The sequence below is a fragment of the Silene latifolia genome, chromosome 8 (assembly GCF_048544455.1).
Source record: "Silene latifolia isolate original U9 population chromosome 8, ASM4854445v1, whole genome shotgun sequence".
Classification (NCBI taxonomy): domain Eukaryota; kingdom Viridiplantae; phylum Streptophyta; class Magnoliopsida; order Caryophyllales; family Caryophyllaceae; genus Silene; species Silene latifolia.
The window spans coordinates 111,985,640-112,009,272 of NC_133533.1; the positions used below are offsets into that span (position 1 = coordinate 111,985,640).

The 23,633-nt window shown below is 42.6% G+C and overlaps 3 protein-coding genes and 1 long non-coding RNA gene across 4 annotated transcripts; 3 read left to right on the forward strand and 1 right to left on the reverse strand.

The window, feature by feature from the left end:
- Nucleotides 1-619: 619 nt before the first annotated feature.
- On the reverse strand, nt 620-4,325 carry LOC141595773 (2-oxoglutarate-dependent dioxygenase DAO-like). Its single transcript, XM_074415738.1, has 3 exons — nt 3,997-4,325; nt 1,692-2,013; nt 620-874 (listed from the first exon to the last, which is right to left on the reverse strand). Exons 1-3 carry the CDS (start codon nt 4,323-4,325, stop codon nt 620-622), a joined length of 906 nt encoding a protein of 301 aa, XP_074271839.1.
- Nucleotides 4,326-6,765: 2,440 nt separating this feature from the next.
- On the forward strand, nt 6,766-7,452 carry LOC141595774 (putative F-box/LRR-repeat protein At3g58880). The gene has a single exon (XM_074415740.1). It carries the CDS (start codon nt 6,766-6,768, stop codon nt 7,450-7,452), a length of 687 nt encoding a protein of 228 aa, XP_074271841.1.
- Nucleotides 7,453-8,261: 809 nt separating this feature from the next.
- Nucleotides 8,262-8,953, forward strand: LOC141595870 (uncharacterized). Its single transcript, XR_012522327.1, has 3 exons — nt 8,262-8,363; nt 8,534-8,683; nt 8,784-8,953. It is a non-coding gene; the product is annotated as an uncharacterized LOC141595870 (long non-coding RNA).
- A 763-nt stretch (nt 8,954-9,716) lies between these two features.
- LOC141595871 (F-box/LRR-repeat protein At3g59190-like) lies at nt 9,717-11,959 on the forward strand. The gene is made up of 4 exons (XM_074415818.1): nt 9,717-9,802; nt 10,239-11,195; nt 11,318-11,467; nt 11,566-11,959. Exons 2-4 carry the CDS (start codon nt 10,260-10,262, stop codon nt 11,788-11,790), a joined length of 1,311 nt encoding a protein of 436 aa, XP_074271919.1. The 5' UTR covers nt 9,717-9,802; nt 10,239-10,259; the 3' UTR covers nt 11,791-11,959.
- The last annotated feature ends 11,674 nt before the right edge of the window (nt 11,960-23,633 follow it).

The window sequence follows — 23,633 nt, forward strand, 5'->3', positions numbered from 1 at the left end:
TCGTGTTTACGAGCTCAGAAAGTGACGATTTTTTTTTTCAAATTGATTATCTTTTCGAGAACTACGCCTTGAAAAAAAAAATTGTCGATTTTGGAATTCGTGACCAAGAGATATGGTCACGCAAAGTTTGTTCGATAAAAAAAACTTTGACGTACAAAAACTCCTAGCCACGAGATCCAAATACGACAAATTTTTTTTTTTCAAATCGTAGTTCTCAGAAAGATAATCGATTTGAAAAAAAAAAAATTATCACTTTCTGAACTCGTTGACACGAGTTATAGCCTCTTAAAGGTTTCCGGACAAAATTGGGTATTTCGGGCAAAATTTGAAACTTCAAGGGCACCGCGTGCATTTTCCCTTTTTTTTTTTTCCTTGTGTTTCTGTTCGATTTCAGAATGCAACTATACTATAGTATTAGAAATGGAGAGGAGGAATTCATGAAACGAATCTTTGTATTATTGATAATTGTTCGTTGTATTATTAATCTGACGATTAATATAGTGTCCATAACATAATTATATTATTATGATTATGGTATAATACCTTAATATTCTCCAACAGGAACATGAGAAAACAAGGAAAGCAAATACAATGTTTGATTATAACAAAACCGGGTTCATTACATTTGGCTGCCAAATTCCCAATCCTTAAGGCCTAACTGCTTCCGCAACTTTTCATCCCCTCCGGCTATTCTGAGAGTTTTATACGTGAAAGGATCGTACCGAGGAGGTTGACCGCCTTGAAGAAAGATTGGATGTGGTTGAATGATTGCATCCATTGATGGTTCCATGAAAGTTGCTGTCGAAAAACGTAACCCTGTGTCCTTGCACGTAACCCGGTGTTGCGCGTTTCTCAGCTCTCCGTTGCTCCATGCCTTAAACACAAGAACAGTGTAGATAACATTAGATATAGAGATTTTCTCACTTATACCTCTCAACTTTTTCAGTTTTACTTATACTCCTCTGTTTTTTAAATAAACTTTAATTAGACATAACTCTTGGCTATGATTTAGAATACGGTAAAACAAATACCAAATCAAAGATGTCATTAGAACAGTTAATTTGAAGAAAAAAAAAATCCTCGCATTTGGAACTTTTACCCGAGAATTCTTATCAGTCAAAGTTTATTTTTTCAAAAGATTTTGACTGATCGTAATCCCGACTATGAATTTTTGTCTAAGGTAGTTAATAGGATTTTGTGATTAACCTTTTTCGACATTTGAGCTCTGTTTACCGGGTTGTATCACGTATATATAGACCTGGCAAAGCTGACCCGACGTGAATGACCCGACCCGATAAGGCTTATCCGAGACTCGAAAATGACCCAAAATGTATCACCCGAAAGGGACCCGATAGACCCGAAGTGACCTGACCCGAAATTGACCCGACTTAACTCTTAAGTGACTCAAAATGACCCGTTTGACCCAAAATGAGACGAAATGACATAATTAAGGCAAAATCATGACCCGAAGTGACCCGACCCAAAAGTGACCCAATAAGTTATTGACCCGAAATGACTCGATCCGATGTTACGCGACCCAGATAACCCATTTGCCAAGTGTACGGTATACATACATTGAGGGCTCCACTTCAGGTTCATATTTTATATGTGAGAAGGTGATATTGAAACTGAGTTACTAAAACCCTCAAAATAATATAATGACTCATGCATAAGAGAAATAAAATTTTTACCTCAGCAGTGTCTCCAAAAATGACAAGAAATGTATTGGGTAAGGGGTGAATATCAACGAAAGTGCCAAAACGGTCCATAGCTTGAAGACCACCGAAACATTCATCATCTTGAAGGATTGTGAGGAAAGAATCATCAGTGTGGAGTTGAACTCCACAAGACCCGATTGTTTCCGGGGTAGTTGTGTACTTGTTTATCCTCACTTCGAAACGCCAATCTAAATCTTCAAATGTGTAATTTGCCAAGCCTATGCTTATCGCCAACTTATTCGCAACATCGCTTGCTAACTTGGATGTAGCCTCCGTGTACATCTCCATAATCTCCCTGTAAATTGATGTTGTGCTCCAAATTTATTAATTTGGACCAATATTACCTTACACAGTTACACTCAATGTTGTTAGGATCGGGATTCTACTTTGGATCGATGAGCTTCCTAGGATTGAATCGGTAGTATCGGATAGTAAAATCGTAAGATCCTACAATCCGGATCAGGAGTTTAACAACAATGGTTACACTCCATGGAAACTCTTAAGCTTCTCTCCATGGAATGGAGGATTATTTAATAGCAAATCGACTTTAAGCAAAAATGCACGAGTTACTTTTAAAATTTTGATATTTCAAATATGTATGTTAATTAATATTCAACAACTTAGAGCATGTTTGGCCCTACTCCTCAAAAATGAGTTTTTGTTTTTCGAGCTTAATTTTCTAAAAACGTTTTTTAAAAGCAGAAACATCAAATTGTTACTTCTGTTTCTATGGGCAAAAATATGGATTTTTAGTTTTTGAGAAATTTTTGTTTAACTTTTAAAAAATGTTGTGTTTGGCCAAAAAGTGTTTTTAAGTCTAAAAACACTTTTATAAGCTAGGCCAAACACACACTTAGGGGGTGTTTGGCCAAGCTTTCTAAGTGCTTTTCTAATTGTAAAAGTAGAAGCTGAGCCAAACACTATAATTTAGGGAGATAAAAAACTACTTTTGAAAAGTCAGAAGTTAATATAAAGCTACTAGAAACAGAAGCACCAAATTGATGCTTCTGCTTCTACTTCTCCCAAAAACTCTTAGGATTATGGAAACAAAACAAAAAAAACTAAAAAACAGTAGTAGGCCAAACACATCAATTTGTTAAGAAACTACTTTTACAAAAGTTAGGCCAAACAACCACAACTTTTTCAAAAAGTAGTTTATGAAAAAACTCATTCTAGAAAGTAAAAGTTATTTCACATAAACTAGGTCAAACAGCACCTTAAATGCGTACTTAAAAGTAGATTCCACATATTATACTCCCTCCAATTCTGCCTATAGTTCCCCTTTCTTTTTGGCACAAAAATAAGAAAATGAATATGGACCACACAAAACACCATACCCCACATGAAAATGAATTTGGACCACACAAAGATTACCAAATAAGGAAAGAGGGAACAAAACGTGACTATCATCAAAAAGGAAAGAGGGAACTATAGGCAGAATTGGAGGGAGTATAATTTAAACTACTAATCACAACTATCTGATGTAACTCGTGTTACTAAGTATATAGGTAATCCAAAAAGGAAAATACTAGAAATATTTAAAATTTTCTTTGTAAAGTTATAACTATTGTTACAACTCAAAAATATATATTAATATAGTTTTTACAAAGGCACCAAAGTTGGTTGGTGTGGGTGGTAAAAACCCTCATCTCTTAAACAAGTGGTCAGGCCGTCAAGATTCGAATGAAAAAGTCAAACTTGGGAGGGGTTCACAGCCTAAATTGATTAATTGTCTTAAAAAAAAGTTTTTATCAGATGTTATAGTTTTTGAACATTAAGATAAAGTTTTTAGTTTTAATTTAAAAATTTTGAGTTTTATTATAAAGTTTTTGAGTTCATTTACTTAAACATTAATCTCAAAAAGTTACATTATAACTAAAAAAAATTACATATAAGCTCAGAAAATTTTGATTTTTGACATCATAAAAACAAAATGTAATTTATAAGCTTTATAGAACTCAAAAAAAAAAAAAAATACACAAAAACTCATTATTATGAGGTAGTACATCTGATGTACAATCCTTTTTCATTTTTCAGATCGATTCAACCATAATGTCGACCTAAATTCGAGGAAGTAGATTTACTAAAAAAACTGACCCACTTCTTATCTTATTTGCCACGTCAATGACACATTTTATTCAGGGTTCATAGCCTAAAGTGCAATAACAATCTGAAAAAAAATTAACATCAACGAAAGGTAAATTTTTTATATTACAAATTAAAAGTTCGGTCCTAGTTGAATATAGGAATGCCTGAACAATTTAAATTGAAAATCTACCTTTGTTGAGCAGAGAGTTGCAAGTCAGAAGAAAATGTAGAAAGAACTTGTGAATTATTAACATTATAAAATGCAAATGCTTCATAATTCGGGTTCTTTGCATTAGAAGTCCTATACCCACTTCGCGGAATGACCTCCTTAATCTTTTTCTTAATCTCTATCGGACGCTGAAACAAGGCTTTGGACATCGACTTCCAGTCGGCCATCAGTGTGGTGGATACACCGTGGTTAACTAACCGGAAACAGCCCCATGTCCTCGCTACCTCGCTTAACTTGGCAAGATTTTCGTGTATTGTTTGATAGTCAATTACTGGAATTTGTCTCTCCATTGTGCAACTCTGTTTTTTTTAGTGCATAGATGAAAATGCTGTATGATTGGATTATATATGTGTTTAAGAATTACCTCAAGTAAAAGAACTAAATCAACCAAGATTTTTATGTAAGGAAAACTATTACCAAGATTGTTGTAATCGTGATTGTCTTAATAAATGTAATTTAGATTGCATGTTTATAGAAAAATATAGTGTCAAATCTTTTTCTATATTGAATTCGTTTTTTTCATAAAAATATTCTTTTGATTATCAAACCGTCTCTCTTTAGAATTTGTGAAATAAAAAATTATAGACGTACAATTTTTCTTAATTTTTATAACTATATTCAGTTTTCTATTCATATCCAAATAAATACACCATTACCCGTTTACACGTTTGCCAATGCACAAATTGTAAAATAAACATCTCCAATTTTACATTATAAAAAAACTATAATAGTTTGGTATTGTTATTGCACTCAGGGCCGTCCCTGTAGTTTTGAGGGCCCTGTGCGAAATCTTAAAAAGGGGCCCCTCAATACCGTTTTTATTAAAAGAATAATGAAAAAAACATACATAACTATTTTGAGTAATTTTTATATAACTAGTTTATTTCTCAATTCTAGAAGAAATATAAGTACATAAATAAATTCTTTTTCCATCCTTTCACAATAACTAAGTGGTATATAGTGGTTTGTTCCATAATAAACATGCCATGCCACCCGGTTTCGAATCCCTAAAGCCATATTCGAACCCAGAACCACTTGCAATATGTACCACACCTCCTACCACTATGTCTCAGTGATTATTATGGTTGATCATGCACTAAATTACTTATTAACCAGTACTGATATTTCTTGCGATTGGGCCATTCCAAGTCGGGGGCCCTGTGCGGCCGCACCGCTTGCACAGCCCCAGGGCTGGCCCTGATTGCACTTACAAAGGCGACTCAAATAAGATCCTACATGGTTAATTATCTTCTCGTTTGTAAATTGCAAGTAAAAGAACTAAATCAACCTTAAATGATATATGGATTGTTGTTTATGCAAGGAAAAGTATCACTAAGATTGTTGTAATTGTGATTGTATGAATCAAATGTCATTGCCTAGGATATAATTCTCATATTTTAGAATGTAATATAGATTGCACGTTTATAGAAAAACAGTTAGTCTTGCTGAAGACGGGGGGACAAGGTGGGGCACCCCCATGTGCTTCCTTCTCCCCTATATTTGGGTCATTTGTGAGAGGAAATGGTATCCGTCACTCCAAAGTGACGGATACGTGCCGTATTCAATGAGATTTTGCGATAGAAAAATATAGTGTCAGATATTTTTCATTATCCACACAAATTCATATTTACAACGTTGTAAATATAATAATTTACCACCAGAATGTAAAATCATCCAATCCAATACAAAGGGGATGCAGGTGAACCCCATGCACCCCCTCTAAAACCGCCCCTGGATTGAATTTTATCAATAAAGCTTAGTTTGCCTGAGCTCATGACTGAACATGGCCTTTAACACGCCCGAGTTCACTTCGTGTGACAATTCTAATTAACACTCCGTCCAAAATACATTACGTTACCGGTTGCCCTCGTACTCATTTCCTCAAAGTATATCAAAGTTAGTAGGTGGGCAGTGAAACTTGTAATTAACTTGGATGTAGGTTTGAGGGGTAATTGTAATAGTTAACAATTAGTTTTCGGGTAGTTTGTTCCCCTTTCGCACCAAAAAAAAAGGACCGAAATTGTCTAATTCATGTATTTTTTTTTTTTAAGAAAAATACATGACCAAGTTTATTGCCATAATAAAATTTATTTAATACCAAAAAATAATTTGGAGATCGCACATTATAATAGAAATAATATGTTTCTGATTTCAGTCTTTAGCCCTAAATCAAGTTTGCATTCGTCCAACAATCAGGATCAAAAGGTAACGTAATTTCTCTCTATTTTTTTTTTCAAAATATTTTAATGCTCTCTATTGATAATTCGATACCTTTAATTTTACTGGAATTTAATGTAATTCACCATGTATCGTAATTCTGTAATGTTTCTCTTATTACCCTTCTTGTGGTTAAATTTTTACTGCGGTATTAGGTGATTGCGAATGAAATTGTTAAGGAAGGGGGCGAATTTTGAAATTAGGGCGCGGATATATATAAACCCCGAAACTTTTTAATACGGAGTATAAAATTTCAGTGATTTAATTGCACACTGAGAAAGAGGAACATCAAGGGTGATACGGTTTTTAGGGTTAGACGTCTTACACAAGTACAATGTAACAAAAAATTACATCTTGCATGAGATTAATACTATTATTTAAGTTTGTGGGTATTTTACTTCAATCAACAAAAATCAAATAATTTTATTGCTTAGGTGTTTTGCTGATTATTAGGATGACATTCCCTTAATTTTGCCACCATTACGTTTCAGATAGTGTCTTATCAAGACTACGATGAAGTCATCCATGAAACCACTTGGTAACGGTATTGAAAGCCGAAGAAATAAGCGTCGTTTGGATAAAATCAGTAATTTACCAGATGAATTACTCGTTCTCATACTATCGTTTCTACCAACATGGTATGGTGTTAGAACAAGTATTCTATCGAGGAGATGGCGATACCTTTTTACATTGACTGATTGTCTCTATTTTGACGATGAACCATTCAAACGCCGGGGTGATAGAAGAAGGTTTGAAAATTTTGTTTATAAAGTCTTGGAATTGCACAAAATATCACCCATCAGGAAATTTAGTCTAGTCCGTCGAGCCACTTATAGTAAATTACATTTGAATGCGTGGGTTAAGCATGCGATACAAAACGGAGTTCAGGAGATTCACTATCATTATGATGTTGATGAACGCGAGTTACCATATGATCTTATAACGTGCAAAACATTGGTGAAATTGTCAGTGATAGGGTATAAACGTCATGGTATCAAGATTCCTAAATCGTCATGGTTGTCGAACCTTAAGATTTTGCACTTGAATTCTGTTAGATTTGGCGATGATTATCATTCAACAGAAAGTGATTATCATTCAACAGAAAGATTGTTATCTAGCTGTGAATTTCTTGAAGAATTAACTCTCAATAATTGTGTATTGTCTACTAAGGGTCATGTTGAATACACAATTATTGAGTAAAGAGACGAATACACAATTCAATAAAAAATTGTTACCTTACTACCACCACACCACCGCACAACCTCCACCACTGTCATCAACCCCAAACTACCTCCAGACTCTCCGACGTATATCCCAACCAGCCCCACCGTAAGTCGACATAAATTCAAAACGCTAGATGTACCAAAAACGACGCACAAATTCAATAAGCTAATATATCCGGCGACGTTGTCGGCAAAATTAAAGGCCGAAACTGGTTTCGTCAATATTTTTCGTGGTTGAATCGCCGAGGACGTCGCTCTCCGGTGATCATTATCGGCAAAAAAACGCAAAGGGGCAAGAAAGAATAGATAAAGGCGGATGGTGAGGTTCTCATGAGGGAGGAGAAGGGCGGCTGGTGGGGTGTCGGAGAGCAAGGTTAGGGTGGCTGGTGGGGTGTCGGAGAGCAAGGATGGGGAGGCGGCTGGTCTGAGGTGATTTAATATAGGGTGATTTAACATAGGGTGAGGGGCATTTTCGTCATGAATTTAGAAAAATGGAGGGAAAATTCAAAAAGTGACGGAAATACACCCCAGAGTTCGAAAATGGTAGCAACTTTTGGTCTGAGGTCAACTTAAGGGAGTAATTTTTAAAAAAAAACTTATAAGGGAGTAAGTTTAGAAAAGTGCAACTTAAAAGGGAGTAATTTATAATTTACTCTAAAAATAAAAAAATGTTCTGTTAATAATGGTTTCTTTGAAATTGAAGCCCCTAAGTTGGCATATTTAACATATTATAGCATTGTTGGTGTGAAAATTGTTCCTTTGTGGAAATATTCATGCTCGCTTGTCAAGGCAGAATTACACTTATACTCTTCTGCAGATGACCGTGATATTTTAAGAGATGTTGCCTATAAAACCACAGAATTACATCTTGTATTCAACTCAGTACAGGTATATATATATATATATATATATATATATGATTTTTGTTCCTCACATTTTTATCTTCTTATTATAACGACATTATCCCGGGTCCTAAACTCTCAAATGGTCGCACCACATAAGAGTTTTGGAGCTGAAATGAAAATAATATATTTTCTATATTGTCTTTCATGGTACAGTGTCTTCTTACGATAGACCATATGGGGCAAGTGCCTGATTTTCCTTGCCTTTCAAGATTACATTCTTTCTACTTCTCTTATGATTCATGGAAATATGTGACAAGCGTGCTTGACAAATCTCCTCACCTTGAAACAATCGTTTTTCAAGCGGTACATACCATCAACTAAATATGCCCTTGTTATAAACTTTTAACTAATTGATTAGTAATTTTTTCTAATTAATTTCTTCGTCTATATGTTCCTTTTCCAGGGCGTCTATCACTGCTGTCTATTTTCAAAACCACCTCAAAACGAATCTCTACTACCGTTTTCATGCAATGCCAAAGTGATCGAAGTGAATGACTTTTGTGGTTATGACGGTTCATCGTTATTACTTCTAGGGCATCTTCTTAGAAATGCGAGAGTCCTGAAGAAGTTGATCGTTCGTAAATGTCATAACTTTGATGACATGAAGGAAGCACGACAGTTAAGCAAGGATTTGTTGATGCTTCCAAGAGCTTCAAGTGACTGTTCTATGCTTGTATTGAACTATAATGGCGTAACAAGTTCATGAATTTATTTTCCAAGGCATTTCTTTTTTTTTTTCTTTAATGATCTGAGAGACGGTCTCTCAATAAGTTATTGAGAGACCTCTCACAGTCTCACATGATAGGGTGATGAAGTTATTGGATTTCTTTTTTTCCTGTTATGTCTCCCACTAATTTAGTGGGAAACGGTCTCTCATGAGACCTACTGTTTTATTTATGATGGAGGATTTGATTTCATTAGTTTTGATTATGGTGATTTTTAGAAAATGTTGTCTAAGCCTAACAATTTTTTGTCCTTGAACTCAAATTTTGTCGTTAGAATTCTATATTTGTTACCGACCGCCGATTTATTTATTTTCCACATCTCCTTATAAAATTCCTAAAGATACGTTTTTTTTTTGTCAAATGAGACGCAAATAAAGTCAGCATAATATAAGGGAGAGGATTGGAACTAGTAACTTATTGTAAGTTTGTAACGATACCATCCAACTAAGACTTTTTAGGTTAATATCGACATTGGAATTTGGAGGGTTACATATATGTCACCATTAAAATAGGAATAACATATTACTCCATATAAAATTTCAAAAAAAAAAAAATTTGGAAAGTGTACTATTTTTTTTTTTTGGTATGCTGGAAAGTGCCCTATAATAGGAGTTTGTTTCTGGCAAAAAAATAATTCAGTGTTTAGCCCTAAATTAAGATCGCATTAGTCCAAACCAGGAATCCACGATACAAAAAGGTACGTACAGTAATCTCTTTCGATTTTTTTCCTTAAATTTGATTATGCTCTCAATTGCTCGGTTACCGGATTCGCTTAATTGCCTAATGAACGGCGAATGGATTCGTGTGAATTACGAATTCGATTTACATCAATCGTATTATGGTGTATGGTTATTAATTATTATTTGATACGCATGATCACTGAAATTTAATTCACTCTCTACTGTAATTGTAAATTTGTTCTTGAGGTTAAAAGGTAATTGTTGTCCAATAACTAGTCAATAGGGTATTACTACGTGATTGCCAATGAAATTGTATGATATTGATTGTTATCGAGTATGAAATTGTGCGATAGTGTAAATTAGAAACGAAAAAAATTAAAACTTTTGATATAAAATTTCTCGTGTAAGAAGCCTTCTTGATATATTTTCTTGTCTAAGACGCATAATTTTCAGGTTGAGTCCTCTCTAAAGCCTATGGAGTCATCTATGAAACTTGGTAACAATGTTAAAGGACAAAGAAATAAGCGTCGTTTGGATAAAATCAGTAATTTACCAGATGAATTGCTCGTTCTCATACTTTCGTTTCTACCGACATGGTATGCTGTGAGAACAAGTATTATATCAAGGAGATGGCGATACCTCTTTACATTGACTGATTGTCTCTCTTTTGATGATACACCATGTTTCCGGGGAGCAATTACGACAGTCAATACGGCTGGTACTAGAAGGTTTGAAAATTTTGTTTATAAAGTCTTGGAATTGCACCAAATGTCACCCATCAAGAAATTTAGTCTAGTTTGTATAGCCACCTACGATAAATCACATTTGAATGCGTGGGTTAAATATGCGATACAAAAGGGAGTTCAGGAGCTTCAATACAAGGTTTATGAATGCGAGTTACCTTATGATCTTGTGATGTGCAAAACGCTAGTGAAATTGGAAATGAGATTGTGTGTGCACCGTTCTATCCAAATTCCTCCATCATCATGGTTGCCGAGCCTTAAGATTCTTCACCTAAATTTTGTTAGATTTGGTGATTATCATTCAACAGAAAGATTGTTATCAAGCTGTGAATTTCTCGAAGAATTAACTCTCAAAAATTGTGCATTGTATACTAGGGGTCATGTAACTATTTCTTTAGGACAACTCAAAGTGCTAATAATAAAAAATTGTAATGTTAGCAATGGTTTCTTTGAGATTGAAGCCCCGAATTTGGCATATTTAATATACGATAGCATTGCTGGTGTGAAAATTGTTCCTTTGTGGAAACATTCATGCTCTCTTGTCGAGGCAAAACTACACTTTGACTGTCACGCAGATGACAGCCGTTCACTCGAGGATCACCGTGATATCTTAAGAGCTGCTGCCTTTAAGACCACAGAATTACATCTTCGACCCAACTCAGTGGAGGTTTGTGTGTATATAGATATAGCTCAAAATTGTTTCCCACATTTTTATTTTCTTTTAATGAAGTATTTGACTTCATTGAAAATGAAATTAACATATTTTTCATATTGTCTTTCATGGTACAGTGTCTTTTTATGATAGGCAATATGGAGCAAGTGCCTGATTTTCCTAGCCTCACAAGATTACACCTTTCCTACTTCTCTTATGATTCATGGAAAAATGTGAAAAGCGTGCTTGACAAATCTCCTCAACTTGAAACTATCGTCTTTACCGCGGTAGCAGCAATTAAATATACCCTTGTTATTAACACTTAACTACTCGTAATTAATTAGTGATTTTTTCTCACTTGTTCGTTCATATGGTTCTTTTTCAGGACCTCCATGACTGCGATCGTCGTTCTTCAGCGCCACCTCCAAGTGAATCTCTACTACCGTTTTCATGCCATGCCAAAGTGATCGACGAAGTGAATCACCTTTGTGGGCATGAGCGTTCGTCATTATTACTTCTAGGGCATTTTCTTAAAAATGCGAGAGTCATGAAGAAGTTGATCGTTCGTAAATGTCATGGCTTTGATGACAATGGTGTAACAACTTCATGAATTTACTTCCCATGCCATTCGTTTTTTGTTTAATAGAGGACATAGGCGTCGAAGCTAATTGATCACGAAGATCAATTAATTTAGAGACCGTTTGTTGATTCTAAACAATTTTTCTATCATTTGCCCAATAGGCACATGATAAGGAGCCAATTAAGGAAAATATTACACCAATATATCATGAGATATTGAATTATGTTGTTTTTATTTGTCTAACGAAGTGCGCACTTAGTCCCATTATATTGGAGGGGAGTTGAATTCGAACCTGGGACCTATTATTTACAATATATTCCTGGCGGAGCCAGGATTTCAAGCCAGCGGGGACGAAAAATTTCAGCGTAATATTATAAGCGGACCTCGAAAAAATTCGAAAATTTTAACTAAAAATTTCGAAATTTTCAAACGCCAGCGAGGACGAGAGCCCCTCCTAGCCCCCCTCCCCCCATTGGCCTCCGTCCTAACTCTTAACCACTAGATTAAGACGTCTTAGAATATGTTGTCTTAAGTCTTAAGCCTAAAATTTTTTTGTCCTTAATTAAACTAATCTTGTCGTTAGAATTCTATATTAGTTACTGACCACCAATTTGTTTCTTTTCCGCACGCTTCTTATTAAATTCCTAAAATCGTATGTGGTAGCAAGTACTTAGAATTTTTATAACAAAATCCTATCTTTATTAATTCAGGAGCATTTACTGAATTAATAAAGATAGGATTTTTTTTTTAGGAAATTCAGTTTTTGGTGGGTCCCACTGGTGTGCAAAAGAATTTATTTCTTAAAAATGTTCTGTCAATACAAAAATGCTACAATATCTGGCTTAGAGATAATTTTATGAAATAATTATATAAAATCAGAATAAATAAATTAATTACATATAATCGGAATGAATTACATAATTAATAATAAAAGTACATAATTACAAATGGGAATGCAAAAAAAAAACATTCATTCCGACCCAAATACATACCCGTGCAATTTTGCACGGGTTTAAAACTAGTATTTATTTATAAAAAAAAAAAAAAAAAAAAAAAAAACTAGGTAAATTCAGTCATTAACCCCTAAATTAAGATCGCATTCGTCCGAAGTCCGAACTCCAAACTCCAAACGAGGTCATAAAAAGGTAAATTAATCTCTTTAGATTTTATCAAAAATTTGTTTATGCTCTCTATTTATAATTCGATTGCGCTGGAATTTGTTTCAATCTGTACTTTAATACGGTAATGTTTCTCTTACGACTTTTTTCACCGTAGTACTCGTAGTTCAATAACTATTCATCAATAGGGTACTACGTGATTGCCCATAACCGATATTGATTGTTGTCGAGGAAGAAGCCGTGGTGGAACTAGAATTTAAAATTAGGACGGGGGTATACGAGAGTGTAAACTAGTGTTCCGGGTATAATTTCCGGAGCAGTTATTAGTTACCACCCTTGACTTGTTGAATAATGTCTTGAGCTGAATCCTTCTTGCTCCTATCGTCCCACTCGGCCTCTCCTGCAACAATGAACGAACTGAGGGCTTGGCTGTGTGCCAAGCGTACTCACTCCGACGCTCAAGTCAGTAAACTTAAAGGATTAAGCTGTGTTACTTGGCTAGATGCGTATTGTAGAGAGATAAGGGAGATATTACCAGATGAATAGTGTATTTAGGTTATAATTGTGAGATGCTCTCCTCAATGAAGGTTGAGGAGTATTTATAGACTTTCACCTTTTGTCACGTAGTGGCCAAGTGGCTAGCAGGTGGAAAGACTGATCTACCCCTCGGCCGAGGGACCTATGGCAGGCCGGCGGACAATGTTGACTCGCCGCCGAGGGGTCTTGGATATGAGTACGCGGATGTGTGTCCCGGTGGCGGTTGTCACGCCGAGACCCAGGTGTGGCAGTAGATGGGATGCATCGGCTAGGCTATCTAAGTCGTTGACTTGCTGTGGATATCTTTGACCTTGCTCAGTGTGTTGACTTGGTCAGCGGTGCAGAATATGCCCCATCAATTTGCCCCCAGCGTAGTCTATGCCGTGGTATGGGCTCCGATGTACGTTGAGCATGTATTCTGCACAAGTGATTTTTAGAAATTTTCTGCATCGGCTTCTTCTTGTGCATTGGCGTGGCTCTTGCTAGGCCGTGCCGTATACCATATCCCCCCTCCACATGGATGCGTAAAGGGCACTCGATGTGGAAAAGAATGTGACGCTGGCCGTGACCAAGGCCGAGAGTGCTTAGGTTGATTTTGATTGCCCCGGCCGGTGCTTCCTAGCTTGGTTGATCGGGTGGCGGCGGAGACCGATACCTAGGAATTTGTTGAGGAAAATGAATAGTTGAAGGGATGTGAACGGGCGTGTTGAAGACGCTTGGTCACCGTTGCATTGATTGACGTTTAACTTAAGCTGTGCGACGATTGACATTCCGTGGTTGCATGCTCGACACGTGTTTGCTCGTTGATTGGCTGTTGCTTCATGGGCTGTGCTTTGATTGGCCCTTTATTATGGGCTTTTTCCCTATAAATAGGGCAGTTTTTTCGTGATTTTGGTCACTAATTTCATTTTCTCAAATTTTCTTCAAAATTTCATCTTGCTAAACTCAAGGGCTTCCTCTTTCTTCCAATCTTCAGAGTCTTTGATCCGGCTAGCACTTTTTCCTTTTAAGGTAAACAAACGAATTTTTCTTTTCTTTGCTAGTAATTTGTTGTGAACATGTCTGCTGCTGATGCCGGGGCTAGCACTTCCGCGCCGGGGGGTTCCCCGTCGCGTCTTGACGAGGAGGAGATTTTAGAGGCCATCCCGCTAAGGTTAGGGGGTCCTAGGCCTCCTTCTCCCGTAGATGACCTGCCCCTCCTGGGGGAGTTGGAGGATGAGGATGATGTTGATCACTGTGATGGGGCTCCCGTCGATGGTGGGAGGATGACTGCCTGAGTCATGGCGAGGCTCGCACGACGGCCTCGACCGTGTTTGGACGAATAAATTCGCTAGTAGTTCCGGAGGGACCCTGTTCGGAGATCATTTCTCCTTCGGTGAGGGGTATAAAATTGTTGTCCCGGAGGAGGGTCGAGTGGTCTGTTGCCCTCCCCCGGGCCATATCGGCGTGTACCTTAAGCATTTGGAGTACGGGCTCCGGTTTCCTTTAAACGAGCATGTTGTGGCCATCATCAGAGCTATGAACCTTGCCGTGGCCCAACTACATCCGTTGGCCATGAGGACGATAATCGGCTTTGTGTGGCTCTGCCTTTTTAAAGGGGAGGTCCCTACGGTCAACCTATTCCGCCGACTTCATAGTCTTCGGCCGTCGATCTCCCGAAAGGTGGGGTGGTACAGCGTCCAGACGGAGCCTGGATATGTCTCCGTAAACAAGCTTACTTCCTGCAAAGATTGGCAGGGGCGATGGGTGTACGTCCAGTGCTGGGAGGACTACCCGTTGCCGAGGTCTTTCCAGGGCCCCGTTCATTTGCGGTGTGAGACCCGGGAAGAGTATAAGAAGTACGTCTCCCGGGGTAGCAAGGTTAAGATGGACGCTTCTTTTGTCCCCCTTACGGCGGATGAGAAGCGGGCAATGCAGCTATTTGATGCTGAGGAGGGATGGCTGCCCCCGACCCAGATTATTCTTCAGGACGAGATGCTCTGCCGCGTCGGCCTCATACCGGCCCTCAGCCGTGGTGAGTAGGGTCGGTGTGAGGCCCACCTTTACTTGTTATGTTCCTGTTTGGAGCTTTCTTACTTCTTTCATATAACTCTTGTTTGATTCCTTGCAGATCGATTTGGTCAGGATCTGTCAGAGAAGGACTTGGAGAGGCTTGGGCTTGATAAGGACGGAAAGGTTCTCACCCGCCATCCTACGGCTGAAGCACGTGATCGCCGACTGTCTCCTAACGAAGTCATGGAAAGACAGACAAAGGCGTTGGATCAGGAGACGGCACAAGCACGGGTTCTTGGCAACGTGCCGAGAAGACCAAAGAAGGCGACGTCCAAGTCGGCGGCTGCATCAATGGCAACTCCCTCTTCGACCCCGGTGATCGAAAAGGATCGTGTAGAGGTGATCAACATTTCTGAGGGGGAGGTGACCGTTGCTAAGGTCCCTTCTCCGAAGAAGAGGAAAGACCCACCGTCTGCTTCCACCGTTGCCGTGGAGGAGCACCTTCCGACCCTTCACTAAGAGGGTTCGAACTGGTACGGATTTAACTTGTGGTTCGGATTTAGCCGGCTCGTTGGGCATTCCTGGTGACAGGCTTTCTGACGTGTCAATGCACGGTGACATGGATGCTCTCTGTAACTTTTTTGCAGTTCCATCGTCGGAGACCGCCGTCCTCGCTGAACGGCAAGCAGGGGGAAGCGACCGAGAAGGCGGTTGAGAAAACGGGTGACCAAAGTGTCACCGTGGACTCCTCACCCCGACTTACCCCTACCGAACTCGTGGCGGAGGGTGAGGAAATATACAAGAAGTTGGGGAGATGGAACCGTCAAGCCGCTTCCCTCATCATGGAGCAAGAAAAGGCCACGGCCCAATCTGGGCCGCTGATTGCAAAGCTCAAGTTTGATCTTCTTGCTGCGAGGGGGGAAGCCGGGAAGGCTAAGCTGGATCTCCGTGCTGCTGAGGGGCGTGCGGAAGAAGCTGAGAAGCTGCTGAGGGCCGAGAGGGCCAAAGTTGAGGATGCTGATGGCGCCACGGCTAAGATGATGGAGGAACGGGACAGGTACAAGGGCGCCTACGACTCTGTGGTTGCCAAGAGGGACGAGTGGGAGGATCGGTTTCAGAAGCAAGCAGAGGTGCTCAGGGGCACGCAGGCTATCCTTGCTCAGAAAGAGAAGGATATTGAAATGCTTCAGGATGAGGTCCTTCCTAAAATGTGCGTCCAGTTCCGGGACCAGGCCGAGAAGGCGACCAGGGAGGCGATAAGAAGACTCGTCCCCGAGGGCTCCTTTCCATGGGATAAATTTGATACTCTTTTGGATGAAATGGCTGAAGCTGAGGAGACCGCGGCTACGGAGAAGGCTGAGGCGGCGAAGGCGGCTCAGATAGCTGAGGCTAAGTCGGCTTATGATGCGAAAGTGAAGGAGGATGAGAGGCTGAAGTTGCTTGAAGATGCTCAGCCTTCAACAAAGCCGGCCACCGATGATGCTGTGGCTACTGACGCAGGGGAGCATCGAGCATAGGGAGACGGGCGGTCGTCACCGGACTCACCCGGCATCTCGGATAGCTTTAGCTGTTCGGGGGCCAATTATTGAGCCTTCTCTCCCTGCCATCCTTTTGGCGCTTCAATTTCCAAGTCTGTACCTTTTGTTTTTCTGTTTCCTTGCTTTTTGTAAAGCTCTGGTAGGTAGAGTTTAGGCAATCCTTATGGGGACGGCCGTCGTTTGTACTCTTCTTGCAGTCATTTTAACAAGGTTTTATCTTTTTGGTCCTCGGCTTGGCCGGGACTCTGATTACGATCCTTTACTTGTCTTCTTGTGTCATTGACTGAGGCGATTTGAATGTACGTCTTAACCGTGTAGACATATTGACCGCTAGATTGGCGTCTCAATTGCACTGTGTATACGTTTCTTTTTAGCGTATCGGCCGACGTGTTCCCCGTCGCTCTCGGTTTTGGCCGAGGTAATCGGGGTTGCGGCTTCGATAGCAATCGCAACTGTGTAGGCACATTGACCGCTAGATTGGCGTCTCAATTGCACTGAGTATACGTTTCTTTTTAGCGTATCGGCCGACGTGTTCCCCGTCGCTCTCGGTTTTGGCCGAGGTAATCGGGGTTGCGGCCGATAGCAATCGCAATCGTGTAGGCACATTGACCGCTAGATTGGCGTCTCAATTGCACTGAGTATACGTTTCTTTTTTAGCGTATCGGCCGACGTGTTCCCCGTCGCTCTCGGTTTTGGCCGAGGTAATCGGGGTTGCGGCCGATAGCAATCGCAATCGTGTAGGCACATTGACCGCTAGATTGGCGTCTCAATTGCACTGAGTATACGTTTCTTTTTAGCGTATCGGCCGACGTGTTCCCCGTCGCTCTCGGTTTTGGCCGAGGTAATCGGGGTTGCGGCCGATAGCAATCGCAACTGTGTAGGCACATTGACCGCTAGATTGGCGTCTCAATTGCACTGAGTATACGTTTCTTTTTAGCGTATCGGCCGACGTGTTCCCCGTCGCTCTCGGTTTTGGCCGAGGTAATCGGGGTTGCGGCTTCGATAGCAATCGCAATCGTAGGCACATTGACCGCTAGATTGGCGTCTCAATTGCACTGAGTATACGTTTCTTTTTAGCGTATCGGCCGACGTGTTCCCCGTCGCTCTCGGTTTTGGCCGAGGTAATCGGGGTTGCGGCTTCGATAGCAATCGCAACTGTGTAGGCACATTGACCGCTAGATTGGCGTCTCAATTGCACTGAGTATACGTTTCTTTTTAGCGTATCGGCCGACGTGTTCCCCGTCGCTCTCGGTTTTGGCCGAGGTAATCGGGGTTGCGGCTTCGATAGCGATTTTTCCCTTCGAGTTTCTGTCTAGTGGCAAACTGTGGAGGGGACAGATACTGATGGAGAACTTGGGCGATTCACTTGCTTGTTATCATCGTGCGTTGGGGTGTCCACAATGTGTTCGGACACCTCCGCCGCTACACAAAGTATTTTCTCAAGTTATCGGTGTTCCAATGGCTCATCAGAGGCACACCTCCCATGTCTGTCAGCCGGTATGTACCCGGCCTTATTTCTTCGATCACTTTGTAGGGACCTTCCCAGTTGGCCGTCAGTTTGCCATGAATATTTCCTTTGTTGGTGGCGGCCGACTTCCTTAGGACTAGGTCTCCTACTTTTAAGTCCCTTTTGTGGACTCTTCGGTTGTAGGCTCTCTTCATCCGGCTCTGATATACGGCCAAGTTGAGGCGTGCCGTGTCTCGGCTTTCTTCGACCAGGTCAAGGGAAGCTCTAAGGCCTTCCTCGTTTTCAGCTGGGTCAAAAGTGGCCGTTCTGAATGTCGGCACCGTCGCTTCGATCGGCAAAACCGCTTCGGAGCCGTAGACCAGGTGGAAAGGGGTGTATCCCGTGGCTTCTTTCTCCGTGGTTCGAAGGGACCACAGGACGCCGGGTAGTTCATCGGCCCATCTTCCCTTGAGGTCTTCAACCGTCTTCTTCAAACCGTTGAGGATGGTTTTGTTGGTTTGCCCGCCGCCCCGTTGCTCGTGGGTGGCAGACGGAGGAATACGCAAACTTGATGCCAAGCTCCTCTAACCAGTTCATTATTAGGTCGCTCCAAAACTCTCGGCCGTGGTCAAATACCATAACTTGGGGCAATCCGAAGCGGGTTATAACGTTTTCCCAGATTACCTTTCTGACGGCTGCTGTGGTCTTCGCTGATACTGCTACGGCCTCAACCCATTTGGTGAAGTAGTCAACGGCAACAATTAGGAACTTCCTTCCCCCGGAGGCTGTTGGGAATGGCCCTAGCATGTCCATCCCCCATTGTGCGAAGGGAAGGGGATTAAGCACCGGTTGTAGGTCCCTGGAGGGAGCGTGTATCACCGGGGCATGCATTTGACAGTTCGTGCACTTCTTGGTCTTCGCTCGGGAATCTTGAAGCATGGTGGGCCAGAAGTAGCCAGCTCGGAGAGCTTTGTGGGCTAGTGTTCTTGCCCCCATGTGATGTCCACAGATGCCTTCGTGAATTTCACAAGATCAATCAGATTTATCGGCGGACCGACACACTTCAAGAGTGGTCTTATTACGGATCTCCGTATAGTTCCCCTTCGAACATTAGGTACCTGGCGGCGATCCTTTTTATTTTGGCCGAGGGATTGCGGCCCTCCGGTAATTCACCTGTAAGCTTGTATCTTATTATCGGAGTCATCCATGTTGACTCGGTTTCTATGTTACCCACCATGCCGGCGGTCTCAGTGATGCTCTTCGCGTTCCTGATGTCTACCAGTACGGTTCGGCTGACATTCTTGATGGTTGAGCTGGCCAGTTTGGAGAGAGCGTCGGCCCGGTTGTTCTCGGATCTGGGGACGCACTGTATTTGGAAAGACTTCAATTTTGCTACGTCGGCTTTTACCCTTTCTAGGTACCTTACCATTCCGTCGTCCCGGGCCTCGTACTCCCCTCTGATTTGGTTAGTAACCAACAGTGAGTCTGTTTTTAACACAATGTGTTCTGCTCCGGCAGCCCTAGCTAGCTCGACTCCGGTTATCACCGCCTCGTATTCGGATTCGTTATTCGAGGCCGAGAATGTGAATTTCAAGGCGTACTCAAACTCGTCTCCGTTTGGGCTGATGATAAGGATGCCGGCTCCTGAGCTATTCGTTGTGGAGGAGCCGTCGGTGTAGACCTCCCATATGCCTGGGTTTGGCTCTTCCTGGTACGTGCATTCGGCAAGGAAGTCTGCAAGTGCTTGCCCCTTTATCGAAGGCCTTGGTTTGTACTGAATGCCGAAGCCAGAGAGTTCCACTGCCCATTTGATGAGCCTGCCGGATTGTTCGAATTTTTCCAAGGATTTCTCCAATGGCTGATCGGTTAGGACCGTCACGGGGTGTGCGTCGAAGTAGGGTTTTAACTTCCTTGTGGCGACGACGACGGCGAAGGCTGCTTTTTCGATTAGTGGATAGTTTCTTTCGGCGGGCAACAGTGTATGGCTGACGAAGTAGATTGGGTGTTGCTGTTTGTCTTCTTCCCTGATGATCACGGCACTGACCGTGGCCGAGGTTACTGCTATGTATAGGTATAGCGTCTCCCCCATTATCGGCCTGGACAGAGTTGGGAGAGTCTGAAGATGAGCTTTCAGTTGTTTGAAAGCTGTGCTCTGTTCCTCCCCCCAGCTGAAATCTTTATTTCCTTTCAGCACTTTGAAGAATGGGGTGCTCTTATCGGCCGACCGAGAGATGAAACGGGCGAGAGCCGCCATTCTCCCTGTCAGTATCATAACCTCTTTCCGATTCCTTGGTTCGGGCAGGTCTAGGATTGCTTGGACTTTGTCCGGATTGGCATCTATGCCTCTGGCGCTGACAAGTACGCCTAGAAATTTTCCTGCCCGGACACCGAAGTTGCATTTCATTGGGTTGAGCTTCATCTTGTATTTCCTTAGTGAACAAAATGTCTCGTGTAAATCAGCCAGATGCTCGCTGTCGGACTTGCTTTTTACAATAGCGTCGTCGACGTATGCCTCAATGTTCCGTCCTTTTTGATTTTGAAACACTTTGTCCACCAGCCTTGTGTACGTCACTCCGGCGTTCTTCAGACCAAATGGCATCATTTTGTACATGTATGTGCCGTTGGCGGTGATAAATGCGCATTTAGGCATGTCTTCCTCGGCCATAAACACTTGGTGATACCCTGAGAAGGCGTCCAGCAGGCTCAAGATGGTGTAGCTGCCGTGGCGTCGATTAAGCTATCTATCCGAGGCAAGGGATAACAATCTTTGGGGCATGCTTTATTAAGGTTGGTAAAGTCTACACACATTCTCCATGCCCCCGATGATTTCTTCACCATTACAACATTGGCTAGCCACTCAGGATAAGTACAAGGCGTGATGAAACCTGCCGCTAGTAATTTATCTACTTCGGCTTTGATGGCTTCGTCCTTCTCAACCGAGGAGTTTCTCATTCTCTGCTTGACTGGGCGGGCGGTGGGTATCACGTTCAGCTTGTGAACAATCACCTCCCGATTCACGCCTGGCATCTCGGCCGCTGAGTATGCGAAAACGTCTTTGTTCTTTCTCAGCAGGTCTAGGAGGTCGGTTCTGAATTCTGGTTCCAGGTTGACACCGACGGTTACGGTGCGGCCCGGATCGATCTCTACCTCCTCGGTCTCTGCTCCTTCGATCATGCCGATGGTCCGGTCGTTCCCGGATCTGGGGGTGTACTGTATCCGGAACGACTCTAGTTCTGAAGCGACAGCTCTCACCCTTACTAGATACCTTATTGTTTTGTAGTCCTGGGCTTCGCACTCTCCTCTAACCTGGTTGGTCACGAGGAGCGAATCTGTCTTTACCATGATACGTTACGCCGGCGGCTTTAGCTAGCTCAATTCCGGTTATCACCGCCTCGTACTTGGATTCCTTGGGGGTCACTGAGGTAAGCTTCAAGGCGTGCTCGGATACGTCCCCGTTTGGGCTGATGATAACCATGTCGGCCTTCGAGCCATATGTCGCGGAGAGGCCGTTAGCGTGAACCTCCCACAAACCGGGATCTTCCTCTTTCTTCGAGATGAGCTTATGTGCCTCCCCCCGGTCCGAGACATACATCAATGTCAGGGCCCGGATGGATATTACAAATGTCGATCTCGCTCAAAGTGATCCGGCCTATGAGTACATCGTGGGCGGTGTGTACCGTCGATGACCACGAATTTAGACATGACGTTCTTGGCGCACCTCCCTCGCCGAACCTTACCGGCAAACCGATTGACCCCGGGGTACCATGCCGGCCCCGAAAAAAGTCGTATAACGGGTTGGTGCGGGGCTCAAATCTTCCATCCTCGCACCGAGGCCGAGAAAGCATTCTTTATTCATAACATTGGTGTAGGCGCCCGTGTCAATCGGCACCCCTTCACCAAGTGGTCGGCTATGTCTAGGTGGACCATAAGTGGGTCGCCGTGAAGAGCGACGACTCTCTCGTAATCCTCCTGTCCGATGGTCATATCGGGAACTTTGGAAGCGGGGGTCACTGTGTTGGGCGCAAAGTTGATGGCCTGATAAGGTTTATCCAGGTGCCGTTTGTGCCCAGGAGTGAACTCGCCGCTCTCGTTGTCCCTGACGACAACATTGATCACTCCTACTCGCTCGGGAGCGGGCTTGCTCTTTGATCTGCCGGCATCTGGTTTTTGGCCTCTGGCAACATATTTGCCGAGGTTCCCCATCCGAATCAGTTCTTCAATGGCATCCTTCAGGTGTCGGCAATCGTTGGTTAGGTGTCCGGTGTGGCCGTGGTACTCGCAGTACTGGCTCGTGTCACCATCACTTCTCGGCCTAGGGGGTCTTTCCCATTTCTGGCCCTCGTTTTTGCTCAAAGCGAAAACATCGGCGGCCGACGCGACTAGGGGGGTGTGATCATCGTATCGCTTTTTGTAGTATGTCCCCGAGCTCCCCGCATTCGCCGAGCTTTGTTTTCTTCGCGACTTCTCTGGCCGTGACCTATTATTCTCACGGCGCCTCTCATCGGATCGTGACCCATTGTTGTCACGGCGTCTTTCGTCCGGGTTATTCTCCCGGCGGCTATTCCTTTCTGAGTGCTTGGCCTCGCTGGGGCCTTCCCAAGTCTTGTGGTAGTCTTCCACCTTGATGGCTTGGTCAGCCAACTTCCTTGCGGCGTCCAAACCTAGGCCTCCGCACTTGATGAGCTCATTTTTTAAATCTCCTTTTGGGAGGCCCTTCATCGGTCGAAGGCTGCCGCCGGATTGATTTCTCGAATCTGCTGGACCTTTCCATCAAACCTCTTCACGTAGCTTCGGAGAGGCTCGCCCCCCTCCTGTCTGATAGTTAGGAGGTCGGAGGTCTCTACGGCCCTTCTCTTATTGCAGGAGTACTGGGTTAGGAAAGCGCCCTTCAGGTCGGCGTAGTAGTACACCGAGCCATCGGGAAGCCCTTTGTACCAGCTCTGAGCCATCCCATGCAGAGTTGTTGGGAAAATTCGGCACCAGACCTCGTCGGGCTGCTCCCATACCGACATGTAAGACTCGAAAGCCTCAGCGTGGTCGGCTGGATCGCTATCCCCTTGTATGATAGGGGTGGCGCTTTTAGCTTGTTTGGCACCGGGACTTCTAGGACGTAGGCGTTGAGGGGTTGCCTGACCACGTGTTGAATGACACGTGGCGATCGGCTCCTCGCATCCCTATCCTGGCTTCTCCCCTCGTAGCGGGAGGGGCTCCTTCTTCGACTATGACTCCTTCTCCAACTCT

Bases quoted from the DNA above. Each gene is read 5' to 3' on its own strand.
- LOC141595773 (XM_074415738.1), bottom strand. From the start codon at position 4,325: ATGGAGAGACAAATTCCAGTAATTGACTATCAAACAATACACGAAAAT. The intron at 2,014-3,996 runs GTAGATTTTCAA...ATCAATTTACAG, and splicing joins CAACTCTCTGCTCAACAAAG to GGAGATTATGGAGATGTACA. The intron at 875-1,691 runs GTAAAAATTTTA...CTTGTGTTTAAG, and splicing joins TTTTTGGAGACACTGCTGAG to GCATGGAGCAACGGAGAGCT.
- LOC141595774 (XM_074415740.1), top strand. From the start codon at position 6,766: ATGAAGTCATCCATGAAACCACTTGGTAACGGTATTGAAAGCCGAAGA.
- LOC141595871 (XM_074415818.1), top strand. From the start codon at position 10,260: ATGGAGTCATCTATGAAACTTGGTAACAATGTTAAAGGACAAAGAAAT. The intron at 11,196-11,317 runs GTTTGTGTGTAT...TTCATGGTACAG, and splicing joins TTCGACCCAACTCAGTGGAG to TGTCTTTTTATGATAGGCAA. The intron at 11,468-11,565 runs GTAGCAGCAATT...GTTCTTTTTCAG, and splicing joins AAACTATCGTCTTTACCGCG to GACCTCCATGACTGCGATCG.